Source organism: Branchiostoma lanceolatum, chromosome 10, assembly GCF_035083965.1.
Source record: "Branchiostoma lanceolatum isolate klBraLanc5 chromosome 10, klBraLanc5.hap2, whole genome shotgun sequence".
NCBI lineage: Eukaryota > Metazoa > Chordata > Leptocardii > Amphioxiformes > Branchiostomatidae > Branchiostoma > Branchiostoma lanceolatum.
Genome location: NC_089731.1, coordinates 7,416,774 through 7,431,453, shown reverse-complemented (window position 1 = coordinate 7,431,453; position 14,680 = coordinate 7,416,774). Strand labels below are relative to the sequence as shown.

Sequence of the window (14,680 nt, the reverse complement as noted above, 5' to 3'; positions counted from 1 at the left end):
CTGTAATGCCAGAATGGTTTCTTAGGGGGATATCCTTAAAAATACGATGAATTTTTCTAGATTTACAGTAAATTAATCATATTTTCCAATTTCCTAGTATGTTTTCCAGCTACAGATACACATTTCTTGGATCATTTCATTCAGCTTGCTTCCTAAACTCAACATTCATCTCTTTTCCTCTCCAATAACAAAATGATAGACAATACTCACAGAGAAGAGCTCCTTGAACGAGGGGTGAGCGCGTGGGTTGGGTACGAAGGGTAGCGCGTAGAAAGGTAGGAACTCCGTAGTCTGGCTAAGAGTAGCCCCACCCGTCTCGAGGTAGTCTTTAAATGCTGACATGGCTTCGTCCATCTTGGCTTTGCTCTGCAGATGAGAAAAGTATGATAAAACATGTACACATTTGGTCTATGGGGTACATCATCTCATCTCTAAGGTAAACCATTAGAAATGCCTGACTCAAGTTTTGTGTTTTCCATTCCCTACTACTTACATACATACGAATTGACCAGAAAATTTAGAAAATTTTCATTTTCACAAATGTCAGACTTATTTTAGGCATATCTCGGTGGGACAAAAAAGAATCACAACAAAACCTAGAATAATCTCTTATCAAATAATCATAGGACAAATTCATCCTTTTCACATATCACATTGCTGACATTGTCTTACATACTACCTACTACATATTACCTGAAGGATAGAATACATGATTGTGTAGTCTGTAATAAAAGCTTTAAATACATTCCAATCATATTTTAAAGAAAGCTGGTGTCCACTTAACTATGTCACACATTTCTGCCAGAACTCACATTTTTGCCCTGTCCATACTTGATTGGGTAGATGGCAAAGTAGATATGGAGGTAAAACTCCAGTTTCTGGCTGACGGAGTCGTCCTTCCTGACGTAGGACGGGATGTGCTGATCCCACAGCACAAAGAAATCCCGCCTCTCGCCATGGTCAAACAGGGTCAGGAACTCACGCTAGGAAAACAGGAGTCACCAAATTAAGAGTAATACAATATAGGAAAATGAAAACAAGGTTTTAACCATAGCCCCAAATCCCAAGAACTTATAAATTTGTAAAATCAGATATTTCATAAGGCATCATGTTAGCATAACAGTTAGGCTGTTTGGCCCAGAACCCACAGGTCCTGGGTTCAAATCACCTGACGTGCCACCAACTTTGGGTCCTTGGGAAAGGCACTAAACACAACTTTCCTCCTTCCACCCAGGTAAAAATGGGTACCTGACTTCAGTTGGGCAGGTAAAAGGCTGTGGAAGGAGAGGGATGGGCTCCGCCTTCCAATACCATGCCTTACACACAGTGGATTATCAACCCACTGCCCCTACGGCCTCAAAAAGGCTATGGGACATAACATATACAATATACTAAAGATCCCACCTGTAAACCCAGTTTCTTCTCATCGTTCTTAACCCGCCCGCCTGAGATGGGCGAGGGTTTGCCCTTCCTGGAGCATTCCTCCTCAAACGTGGCGGAGGTGTCTTCATAACTACGAAAGTCCAGATACTGTACAGCAAGGGATACAAAAGTAAAAATTATTATAAAAGCTTTAACTGTACATTATCTCTATATAAAAGTACATTCAATCTTTGTGACACTTTGAATCAACAGTGTAAACTAGTAAAATGGCTGGGAAAGATGCAAATGCAACCATGCATTTATCATTGTACCCTTGGGGCCTTTTATCTCAAACTTTCAAATTGGTCACTAGACACAGGACATCACTCTGTAATTATGGTACAGTCTATAAATAATGCAGAACACAGTGCACTATACTAGCCAGGGCCATCAATTCAGACATGGGATTTCTATCAAATTGGGTTCAGACAAAGTCATAGTATTTTGGACGACATGAGTCATTTCCAACTACTGTACACTGAATACTACTGTGTGCACAAAAAGAAGAAAATTGCTATAGAATAGACTAGTCAGTTCAAAAGTGACTATAACATTGCAGTATACACAATGGGAATGAATGCAATGAATTGCATGAGGAAGAATGGACAGCCCAAGTCACTTGACTGAACCCTTTCATATTGCATATCCAAGGACATCAAATTACATGTGTGTTGCTACCATGGGTACTCACCGCCACCCAGCTGTAGGGTGGCAGACAGGGATTAGCACCCCTGCCCTTTGAGGAGCTAAAGCCCAAAACGAACTGCAAGAAACACAGCGACCACCCCCTCCCTAAGTACCCGTACCCGTAGAAGAAGAAGACCATGGTGACATGGAATACCGGCAATACTAGTGGTATATACTATAACATGGCATAATACCCATTGCTACCATTGTACCAAGAAGCCAAAAACAGACAAACATGTACCGAATTGCTAATATGTTGATGAAGTTTAGACACATATAAGAGCATTACATAAAAATATAAAATAAATCAAACAACTCAATAATTCTCAAATTATTCTCCAGTCATATTGTTCACGTACTATAGTAACTATACTGTACTGCACTGTTACTGTATATTGACATCTTTTGATCAATTTAATTCAATCCATGATCAAGTCTTAATCATTCTTTCATGTAGCTAGAAAAATAGATAGAGAGATAAGAAAGTACAATGTACTGAAATTTAGAAGTAGTACATACATATTGATACATGTATAACAATAGCTTGTTGATAACTCTGGACAGCTCAGCATCGCTTCTTTAAAAATAAACGAATGCCTTCTAATTCAAGTTTACCTCTTTGACAATGTTGTTAAGTTCAGCCTCAAATGCCACCAGATCTCCCATGGTGCCAGCACAGTCACACTGCAGGCAGGTGTCACAACAACATCCTACTTCTGCTACTGTTTATCTGGGAAGACAAGTGATCCATGACAGTCATCTCACAGTCACAGACAACTGTGGTACAATAGTCCAACATACTGTACATGCATATTGTCATGAAAATTGGTCCTGTAAAATGGTATGACAGTACAGTAAAAAATTAAGCAGTTAACATACATGTAATGTTTTTCTAAGCTTTAAAAGAAAATCTTGACATTTGATTGTCTGCAAACGATATTTTTATAGTAATAAACTAATATATTACAATACCGATAGGCTGGCAACCTTGGCTGTACATGTATGTGTTTCGGCCAAACCAATACTTAGTAAATGAATAGAATACTAAGTATAATATTATCATATAATAGTTCAATTTGAAAGGCCAGACACTGACTAAGTGAATACTGAATTCTGCAGCCCAGTGTTCTCGTCTTCAGCACACTGTTAGTGTTAGTTAGTCTGTTACACTCAAGTTTTGTTCACTCTACTTAAAACCACTTTCTATGTCAGCTGAACAAATACACAACAACGGTACAACATTACTTTTGTGCTAAGCCAAGAGTTTTAGTTTTTGTTGATTTTATGTTTCAATCTAAATTTTAAAAACAACACAGACATGGAGAGGGAACATTCACAAACAACTGGCCAATGTTCACTTAATAAGTTATGATAAGTTTTGCTAAGAAATCATTTGCAGAAAAATATCTTAAATGTACTTTCACTTTATTTTACTTTATTTTTACTTTCCACTCGCCAGCCACGACGCCAATAAGAGAGTATTTACCCATGAAGTACTACTGCAAGTACAAGCTCAAAGATGACCTCCATAAGACGTTACGGCCATACCAAATATCAACACCTTCAAGAATCCCCCCCCCCCCCATGTCGATCTACCGTGTTGTAAGCGTCCTAAGCTACAAGCGCTTCCTCAAAACGTCCACAAAAACTAAGCATTCACCATTTTCCCCACATTATTCACTTTCAACAATTACAAACAGCTTTCTACACGAGCAGTACTACACAAGAAACTCACCTAGCGGTCCCGATCTTGCCTTTGAGCGATGAAATGTCCTTGGAAACAGAACAGTCTACAGCAACATCGTCTTCCCAGCAAAGGTATTACACCTATCGAAAGATGATTGTTATCTTGGCTACGATTGGCTGTTGTAGAAGCAGCAACCAATCAGCATTACTTTCACTGAGAGTCTTAGGCTCTCCAAATGGCTTATACCACTTCATATTATTAGGGACATCACATTTCAACGGTAAATTGATTAATAGCAGTTAAAGTACCTAATAAAATACTAAATACTATCATCTCCAACTATACTAATATTAATATGTTTTTAAAAGTAATTTTAATGAAGTTATCGTTGTTAAAGGTCAGAATAATAATCGATAACTTTCATTTTACCCTATAATTTCATGCAGTGGACTATTCCACCGGGTCTTTCAAACATGGCGGACGTGAAGCCCTCCAACGCCACAAATCCCATTGTTTTCTTCGATATCTCAGTCGGTGGACAGGTGAGTTCCGTCATTAGGGTGGGGAAGTCTGAGACGGAGTCTTAAGTTGTCATATGTTTTATATGTATCTTTGTTTTGTTTGACACAGCGCGAAGAATTGTAAATATTGTAGGGGGAGGGGGGCATACACATGTGCTTTCCATGCAGACTTCAATATGAGTAGAGTAGAGTAGAGTAGAATTTTCGGTCAGGTAGGACTGTTCCAGTTTAGACCGCGCTTCATTGTTGAATTCCTTTTCACTCAACTGTCATGGTGGGTTTGTGTGGGTGTTCCAAAGCTCTGTGGTTGTACTTAACAGGATGAACTTCCATGTACCTGTCGAATCTGGCTTTGAAGGCATTGACTGAGGGAGCGTTGATTACTTCTTCTGGGAGTCCATTCCACCAGGGGACCACCCTGTGTTTGAAGAACAGCAACCTCCTGTTTGTTTTTGTAAATGTTCTTGTTAGCCGTAAGCTAATATGCAAAACATATCCTGTACTTGATACTTGTTAATGATAATTATTGGAATCAAATGGAAAAAAAAATAAAAAATAAAAACTGCTATCATCATCACAGATAGCACTCCATACTCCTCTTATCATGACTTGCCAGGTAGCGCGGTCCTTTGCTGATGTAATTTTCAGCAACTCCAAGTTAATCCTTTGTTATCTTTTGTTTGATTTCAGGAAATCGGCAGGATACAAATGGAGCTGTTTGCAGACATCGTTCCAAAGACTGCTGAGAATTTCAGGTGGGTCACTTCAGTGCTCTTGATGGCCCTTGTCCTGTCAAAAGTTTGTGTATGATTTAGTAATTTTAGACAATACGATAAAGTATGAAATGTTTTCTTTAAAAACTACATGCCATAAATTGAGCATTGAAATTTGAATATCTTTTTGCTCGCTAACCAAGCGAAAAGATTGAGCCAGTGGTTACTACGGAGGATGGTACTCAGGCTAGACAAATTATGTGTGCCATTCATCAGGGAAACGTAGGATCAAACTTGACTTTCATCGATTGTCCCTCACTTTTTCCTACAGAGTACTTTGCACAGGAGAACACAGAAAGGATGGTGTGCCCATCGGGTTCAAGGGGTCATCGTTCCACAGGTCAGTATACTTGTACCAGCTTGGTGTGCTTCAAAGGCTTTCTATTAAGTCTTATTTCCAGGATTCAATACTGTAAATGCATTTAAGTTTGCATGGTTTTTATTTCGCGCTAAGGCGAAAATGGAGTGTTTGCGATGGTTTTAAGTTTGCGGCAGCACTTCTGTATCTGTATCTGTATAGCCGGTATAACCGCCCATCGGCGTAACACACCAGCTTCGCAGGCACGCGGCGCGGCAGCAGCTGGTTATATTACACTGAACGGCCTGTCACACCTAACTTTTGCTCATCTGACTGCAATCGTTCTTTGAAGCTATTTAGTGAAGGTGTTCCTACAGCATCTGATGACAACGAGTTCCATTCTACTATGGTTCTCGGGAAAAACGAATTTTTGAACACATCAATCCTTGGTTTATAACTCTGGTACTTAAAGGCATGACTATTTCTTGTCCTTTTCTGGGCTGGTATTAGATAATTATCAGTCGGTACATCCACAAGTTTATTAGTCATTTTGTACATCATGCAAAGCCTGGATATTTTTCTTCTGTCTTCAAGTGACTTCCACTGTAGATCTGCTTTCATTTTAGTGACACTAGCACCCCTGTCATAGTTGTTCATGCAGAACCTGGCAGCTTGGTTCTGCACCCTCTCCAGTTTATCCTTGTCTTTCTTTGTGTATGGATCCCATACTGTTGCAGCATATTCAAGGTTTGGTCTTACTAGAGACGTGTATGCAAGTGATTTTACCTTTGCTGGGCATGCCCACAAATTACGTTTGATCACTCCCAATGTCTGCTTAGCCTTAGTTGTTACTTTGTTAATATGGGTACCCCACTTCAGTCCAGTTGTTAATGTAACGCCTAGGTATGGGTGGCTTTTTGTTGTTGCTAGAGCCTGTCCACAGAACTGGTAGGTGGTTACAACTGGGGTCCGTTTGTTTGTTATGTGCATGATGTAGCATTTTTCCGGATTAAACTGCATAAGCCATTTGCTTTGCCATTCCTCGAGGGCGTTCAGATCTGCTTGCAGGAGTTGTGAATCATTCTGTGTAGATAACTCTATATATAACAGGCAGTCGTCGGCAAATAACCTCACATTTGAATCAAGCTGGTCTGGCAAGTCATTTATGTACAAGAGAAAGAGTAATGGTCCCAAAACAGTTCCTTGAGGGACGCCTGACGCAACTCTAACTGGAGCTGAGGCCTTCCCTTCTACCACAACCGTCTGTTCCCTATCGGTCAAGAAAGCCTTTAACCAGTTTAGTGTAGTGCCTTGAATTCCATAGTACTCCAGTTTTGAGATGAGTCTACTATGTGGGACTTTATCGAAGGCTTTAGTAAAATCAAGTATTGCTAGATCCACCTGTTTTTTACTGTTCAGTGCACCCGCTATGTCGTGAACTGTTAATATAAGTTGTGTTTCTGTGGATCGCTTTGCTCTGAATCCATGTTGATAGTCCGTCAAAATGTTGTAACTTTCTAAGTGCTTCATGACATGGCTGTGGATAATGTGTTCAAGTAGTTTGCAGGATATACAGGTCAATGAAACAGGTCTGTAGTTGCTGGGGATCGCTCTATCTCCCTTTTTAAAAATGGCACATATATTTGCTTCCCTCCAGTCTTTGGGAATTTCTCCTGTGTCTAGCGAGTGTTGGAAAATATTGGTTAGCACAGGTGCTATTTCGGTGGCTGTCATTTTGAGGAACCAAGGTGGTATTTGGTCTGGACCAGATGCTTTAGATGGATTAAGACCTTGAAGCATTTTTTCGATACCATTAGGGGAAATCTCTATGTGTTCCATGGGAGGGGTACAAGACTGTCCGAGAGTTGGCATGTTCGTTGTGTCTTCCTCTGTAAACACACTTTTAAACTGTGAACTGAGTGCCTCTGCTTTTTTCTCACTATCACTGACGATGGAATTCCCCATCTTTAGAGGGGCTACGCCAACAACGTCTCTCCTTAGGCCTTTTATGTACGACCAGAATGTTTTGGGTTTGTCGATTATGGCTTCCCCCAGTATGTCTGCCACATATTTTGAATGGGCTGCTCTTATGCTTTTCTGTACCCCCTTCTTAACCCTTTTGTATTTGTTCCAGTCGTCTTCTTGTCCTGTTCTCTTAGCTTTGTTGTAAAGACGTTGTTTCTTACGACAATGCCTTCTTAGATTTCTGTTGAACCAAGGCAAGTTGTATCTGCTTGATGTTGTTTTACTAGGGATATGGAAGTTCATCGTGTGCTTCATTTTGTCTTTAAAATCGTCCCATTTCTGTGTCACGGACATATCCTCAGTTCGTTTGTTAAAGTTTGTTGCATAGTCACTAAGGTCACTCTTGATGGCCGGTTCATCAGCTTTAGTTCGAATATATACTTTTCTCTTGGGTTTCCTGTTTTGTTTGGGTGCCAGGTTAACATCCACCAATACCATGTCGTGGTCACTTATTCCAGGAACTACTGTGGTCTTTTCAATTATGTTTGGGTTATTGACTAAGACCAGGTCCAAGAGGTTACCATTCCTAGTGGGCTCTTGAACTGTTTGGAATAAGCCATGGTTATCCACTAAGTGCAGTAGCTTCTGTGCCTGTCCTGAACTGCTCTGAGTGTTATCTGTAGTGCTAGCATCCCAATTTATACCAGGTGTGTTAAAGTCTCCGAGGATGATCACATTGTCAGAGTTAATTTTAGGTCCCATTTTACTTATGGACTTGTCAAGTTCATCCAGGCTATGCCCTGGTCCGATGGAGGTCTATAGTATGTACCAATCATTAGCGGTTTCTTTCCTGCTAGTCACATACTGCTACAGTACTGGAAACAAATGGTTAAGTTCGCGGTCAAACGGTCACAGCAAAAACCGCTAACATTAAACCACCGCGAACATTTCTGCATTTCATTTACAGTATTACATTTAAAGATGGGGGATGTGAAATCTCCTTTTTGATAAATTACTCTTTACTACTTAGTGTATGCTAACTTGCTTATGTCATGTATGTCGAATCCTGGTTTCTGCGGTCTTGAGTCCTGATGTCTGCCCTTGTGTATCTACTATCTGCCCATTTTATATTGTTTTGGTACCTGTAATTTAAACAAACTATGTGCACAAACAGAAAGATACGAATGAAGAGTTTATTGACTTACAGATCTTTCTCTCTTTTCCCTCAGAGTCATCAAAGACTTCATGATCCAAGGAGGAGATTTTGTAAATGTGAGTAAGGCAGAGAAAGTCCTTTTTTTTCTTTCTCTGTCATGATATTGGTAAGAAATTTGGGGAATTCAACTTTGTCTTTTGGGGACCAACTTTGTATTACATAAACTGGGAAATGGGTCAACTAATGACAAGCACATAGCCTCTGAGTCTGACTGTTCTTACAGTTTGAAAGATACTATGTCCAACCACTCCTTTAGTCTAGCAATCAACATTTCAAAAGATGTATGGGAAATGTCTTAGTGAATTTGTGATTAGTATTTTGTAAATATCAGCTTTATATTTCATGTATGTCCACTGTATCATTACAAGACCCCCAACCCTTCCCTCTCCCCAGCATGATGGTACAGGACTGACCAGTATCTACGGCGGAGCGTTCCCTGATGAGAACTTCAAACTAAAACACACAGGACCAGGCATGCTGTCCATGGTAGGTACAGTAAGACTGCTAAAGCACAGAAATAGATTTTGTTGATTGATTGATAGATGATCAATAGCCTTCTACTAAATATCTGTCCAGAAAATTACCAGGGACCTTGGTGTAGCTATGGTCATGTCTAATTGTTAAAAGTTCATTAATCTGTCCATTCATTCATTCCTTCCCTGGGTACTGAATGGGATGAAACAAAAACAGACCAGGGCTGTCTCCATGACCCGTCCCTCCTTCTTGGACAGATGTTCTTCTTTTCTTGTTAAGTAGATCTGTATTTTCATATGCTTAAATCGACAGGTTTTAGATGAAAATTGACAACATGGGATCCCAAATAACGAGTGGAAATTAAAATTTAAATCTGGAGACAGCCCTGAAACAATGATTTGATTAATTGGTCCTGGAGGCAGCACTCTTAGCAGCCCTCTGGTTAGCCATTAAAAAGCCTTGTTACCTTGCCCATCTATCCGACTTCTGAGGATCTTGTTTTGTTTTTGTCCCACAGGCCAATAGTGGTCCCAGCACCAACGGCTGCCAGTTCTTCATCACCTGTGCCAAGTGTGACTTCCTGGATGGCAAACACGTGGTGTTCGGTACGTGGTGCTTGCAAAACCTGTGGGTTCAATAGGTGGCGATGTTGTGTATGTTGTTTATTCCATAGGCAATAGTCTCTCACAAATGCATTTTTGTATGCCCTGGTGCTGTTGCAAGCTAGCCCGAGTGTCATCCTGGTTAGTTCCTAGGCTCCCATACTCTCCCTTAACCAACATGGGAGTTTGCAAGCATTTGAGCACTGATGAACATAACATGTATGATGTAGATCCTGTTGTGGACCGTAGGGGGCATTTTACATGCATGTACGTGTGCTTACTGTTTCAAAGTTGATAAACCTTTAGCACACTGATGTAGCCAGTTGGCAACCAATTCTGTATTGGTTATGGAGTTATGGGGTTAGGCAGCAGGGAGAAGGTTAAACCTGTCAAATAAGTTTTGCACACAGTTGAACATTTGTCATGTCTCATACAAAGTGTCTACTCTACAAAAGTTATGGACAGAAAAAATTCACTTCTGAGTGTCTTGAAAGTTGTGGTAACTTTGAGCCGCAAAAATTCAGCAGCATTTCCTCATTCCTGTCCTTCCTCCTGCAGGTAAGGTGGTGGACGGAATGTTGGTAGTCCGGAAGGTGGAGGTAAGTGATAGCTGATTGGTCAATTTGTCTTGAATACATCTGTTCTACTTTAGTCTACATTTAGTGTATGGAAAGACAACCGCATTCACAGTTTTATAAACAAAAAAGTATGATGCTACACTGGAAAATAAAGTTCTTCATATACAACCTGAAAATACATCTTTTTGCATGTGTGTAAAGGACATTGTTTTCCTTTGTGCTATATTGTCTGACATATTTTCGTGATGTTTCAGAACGTGCCAACCGGACCCAACAATAAACCCAAGATCCCTGTTACTGTCGCACAGTGTGGGGAGATGTGACGACTGTGAGAGCGAGATGGACAAGTGTAGAATAATATACATTATATGGTAGTCCATGTATCTGTGTTAAGTATGAAATACAGCATGTCTTCATAGAGACATTTTTAAGATATAGTTTTGAGCTTTTGTAAATCAACTTAATCGAGGTAAAAAGCAAGAAGGCTCACCATATGAAAGTTTAATTGTGATAAGAAGAAAAATAAAAGTGTAAGATTTCATAATGACTTAGCTATTGTAAACTCTTTTGTTACCATCAGTGTATTGAAAAATCATTCCAATAAAATGTAGATGTTACCCGGAACCCAAGAAATGTAATATTGATTGTAATCTTCCTCTTGCATAGATCGATAGGGTGTAGGAAACATGGTATTGGCTAAAACATCTTGACTTGGGAATAAAATAACCAATTTTTGAACATCTTTGTAAGTTAAAGCATTGATTTTTTTTTTGTAGTGCAAAACCAAACCAAGGCAAAGAAGCAGCTCAACAGCACCCCTATCGTATCATGAATGAACTGCAGCAAATCAAAGCTTTGTACTCAATAAGAATCATTTATCACTGACCCACCAGTCCCATACTTAATATGTCGTCAATTGCAAATCCTGAAGAAAATGCTTTGGGAAATTGTACAAGACAAAATGGTATTGTCAAAGGTTCTAAACTGGTTTAAATGTTTTTTGTTCTATTGTTGAAATTTGTGCAGACATGTACATGGTCTGTTTAAGTGGCGCACTCCCAAGGTTCATGCAATACATCTTTCTCACGCGGCGGACATGATAGAATGAGAACGAGGCCTTTGTGGCCAACATTAGACCAATCCTAACCATCCAACACAATTAGCAGTTCAACCAATGGTTACATGGTTAATAGGGAATCTACCAATGAGGAAGTGTCTGCATGTCTCAAATATCTGCATTTCTGTTTTTATTTTGCATTTTGACAAGAGCGCAGGACTATGGGATTGGTTAACATGGCTCTAAATTGATGCATCTTTTCTATGCATTACACTATTTCTGATATTGATAATTAGATATTATATTTTAAAACGTAGTGTGATTTGGGAGGAAAACTAAATTGGAGCAGATGCTGTAAATTATTTGTTTCTTTGTCACATTGGCCTCGTTTCCATTCTATCATATCCGGCGCGTGAGGAAGGTGTATAGCTATGGCACAGACTTTCCATACCACTTGAAACCTGCAGTGCATCGCAGTACGTGTATTAGGAGCCTATAAACATGTTTGTGAAAGTCTAATTTACTTTTTCAGTAGTATGGTCCCTAATCAATGTTACTTAGTCATTGGGCTTCTCCCTTCTTTGCTCTCAAAGCTTTGCTGATACTTAATAGCAAGTTTACAATAAACCAAAAATATTATATTTACATGGCTGGTAAGATTGATTTAAATTAAAAGCAGTTTCAGCTGAGAAGTGTTGATATAAATGACAGTTCCTATCTTAGTCATTATTTGATGGCACAACTTGTGTGCACTGATAACACTGATCACATCAAGATATGGTGACGTTATCTTATAAACTTTGTTCAATTTTCGTTCACAACAAGCTTTAAAAAGTGACAGGTTTGTGGTGCATAGCTTCACTTGTCAGACCAAGTATAAGCCTCAAACTCTCATCGTATGTCCTCTCCCATTAGCGTGCCTCCAGCTGTGGTTACAGATAACCATATTAACATCGCCATGGCGACGTTCACCGTCTGCGCCAGGAGATAGGCCAGGTTACGACACCACAGTCTGTGGCCTGCCAGGGGAGACTTTCCACATCAAGTTTATCTGATGCGCTGGGCTCCGTGTGGTGTCCGAGCAGATATTGGCAACTCAGTGGTGGATAATGAAGAGTTAACGACCAGCCTCAAGGGGGCACCCCCTAGTTTATTTTGGGTCTCAATTCGAGTTTGCACACCCCCAAGTCTAGCGACCGTCTCTTCCAGGAAATACTTCTGAGCCAAAACAACTCTGAATGGGAATGAAGGATATCTCTCTAGCTACAAGAAAACACGAGTTTCGGTTTCTTCAACCTTTGTAATTTTAGTAAACATAAGAGGGAAAAAGTATTTTTCCGTCAAAAATGAGGCGCAAAATTTGGCATTTTCCCGTGGAACTAAACACATCACAAAATTTTTTGACACGAAAATGACTGTTAGTGTCAGAAAGAGAAAACTCCAAGGTATAATCAAGCCCATTATAAAAAAATCCTACCACTGCGATTTTCACAATAACCCGACGCGCGAGGTAATGCAACACGGCCAAAAGAACGCAACAAAGGTCAATCGGGGTCAAACGGGCAGTTTACCTTCAACGCGTATGGATATCCGGAAGTAAGGCTCGGATCGAAACGCAATTTCCACCCAAAACACACCAATTCATATGCTTTTCAGCCATGTTAGTATTTAATGTCAGTTCTAAGCACATTTTGAGAAATGTGAACTCAAACCCAGACCCTCGAAACCCTTTCGTCCCTTTTTTGTCGCGGACTACCATGGACCACTGTCGCGGAAGAACTGGTGCGTGCACCGTCAAGGTGTATCACTCACTGGGGTTATCATCTATAGGAAGTTAGGAACCAACCAGGCCTTGTGACATCATATAAACCTACTCTCTTAGCAGAGGTTAGGCTCCCGCTTGTTTTGGACGTCCCTTTTAGGCATATTTTGTCAGGTTTTCTATTTTGTCAGGTTTTCATTTTGTCCCCAACTAAACAAAAATGAAACCTGACAAAATAGAAAGCCCGATAAAAACGCCTAAAAAACGTCCAAAACAAGCTTGGAGAGTAGCATGTTCTGAGGCAGGATCTTAAATCTTGTCCTATTAAAACATCAAATTTTCTTGCCATGGTTTTCTGTTAGTAGGAGCTACTTATAAAATTCTTCATCCCCAAATAAACTATTTTGCTAACTAAATGTTCTAATTATCGATTGGTCAACTCTATCAGGGTTACATGATAATCAGGAACAACTAGGGACCAGCAAATCTGGCAATCAAGTATAGTCAAATGGCTCAGGTTATATCTGACCTGTTCAAACCAACCAGTGTGTTTATTACTGGCATTCATTGGGGTTTCAACTCCCTGGAAAGGACGACAACTTTGGAAACACTTGGATTGCCTTGTATCCTACCATACTTAGTTAACTGAAAGGCCTGGTAAAACCTGATCTCCAAGCAGACATCCATGGTGCGCCCAAAATCATGCTAGCCAGAGAAGCTCCGGTCAGCCGGTAAGCTGACCAGAGCTTCTTTGGCTAGCATATATACGATTTTGGCACACCGTGGAGATCTGCTAGCCTCCGTTGCAGGCTCTGAAGCGGCTTTTGGGGGGGGGGGGGCTAAATAATACACTTTCTGCAGCCACCCCGTAACTATCAGCCATCCTGTAACTATCAGCCATCCTGTAACTATCAGCCGCCTAGAGCCTGCGCTATTTCGCTGACTCAAAGCGAAATTAAAATCACGTTAGGGGCAATTCGCATGTCCGCGACAAGCAGTTAACACGTTACAACTTAGCCCGCACGCGCGACTGCTCATTTACATACAGCATGTTGTTTACCTACGATAGCGGAACAAACTGTCTTATCTAGTCTACAACAAGCAGAAGAGGGCCTGGACGGGTGAAATGACGACCATCATATTCGCTCATCGGCAATGGATGGCAAAATCTGATTGCAACTTGATTTGCCATGGCCCGTAGCTAAAGCCGACGAAGCTATCAATGCCTTGTGTCACGGCTCGGATCGCCCAAGTTTGTCTCTCCGATGGGGAAACCGCCATACGCCGCGAGTTCCACCCTCCGCCCTGTCAAGGGCGTCAGACATGCCGAAAGAATGTCGAACAAGTCAGTTTAAACTTCTGTATTTTAGAAAAAAATCATTTTGACCGCTCAAAAAAATTGTCGGGTATCACGGGGACGTAACAGCGCACTGTCTGGGGGAGGTGCGTGTACTGTTCTTATTGTGCGGTCTACCATAGGCAGGAAATTCGCACCTCTGCGTTAATCACCCTAACGTGATTTTAATTTCGCTTTGAGGCAGCGAAATAGCGCAGGCTCTAGGCGGCTGATAGTTACAGGATGTCTGATAGTTACGGGGTTGGCTGATAGTTACGGACTGCTGCAGAAAGTGTATTATT

The 14,680-nt window shown here is 40.6% G+C and overlaps 2 protein-coding genes across 5 annotated transcripts in view; one reads left to right on the top strand and one right to left on the bottom strand.

Moving 5' to 3' along the window:
* Positions 1–14,680, bottom strand: part of LOC136442917 (lisH domain-containing protein ARMC9-like) — a 310,166-nt gene that overhangs the window by 14,149 nt on the left and 281,337 nt on the right. For 3 of the 4 annotated variants that reach the window (XM_066439942.1, XM_066439947.1, XM_066439944.1), the window contains exons 1-5: positions 3,845–3,962; positions 2,725–2,839; positions 1,405–1,530; positions 813–983; positions 211–366 (exon numbers count right to left, since the gene is read on the bottom strand). In XM_066439942.1, the coding sequence (XP_066296039.1) occupies positions 211–366; positions 813–983; positions 1,405–1,530; positions 2,725–2,775 (504 nt within the window). In that variant the 5' untranslated portion in view covers positions 2,776–2,839; positions 3,845–3,962. Of the gene's footprint in view, positions 1–210; positions 367–812; positions 984–1,404; positions 1,531–2,724; positions 2,840–3,844; positions 3,963–14,680 lie in introns of those variants that run through there. The other variant, XM_066439943.1, reaches the window with a different exon arrangement.
* LOC136443365 (peptidyl-prolyl cis-trans isomerase H-like) lies at positions 4,234–10,959 on the top strand. The gene is made up of 8 exons (XM_066440583.1): positions 4,234–4,338; positions 5,008–5,072; positions 5,362–5,430; positions 8,583–8,625; positions 8,963–9,055; positions 9,561–9,648; positions 10,204–10,244; positions 10,478–10,959. Exons 1-8 carry the CDS (start codon positions 4,237–4,239, stop codon positions 10,544–10,546), a joined length of 570 nt encoding a protein of 189 aa, XP_066296680.1. The 5' UTR covers positions 4,234–4,236; the 3' UTR covers positions 10,547–10,959.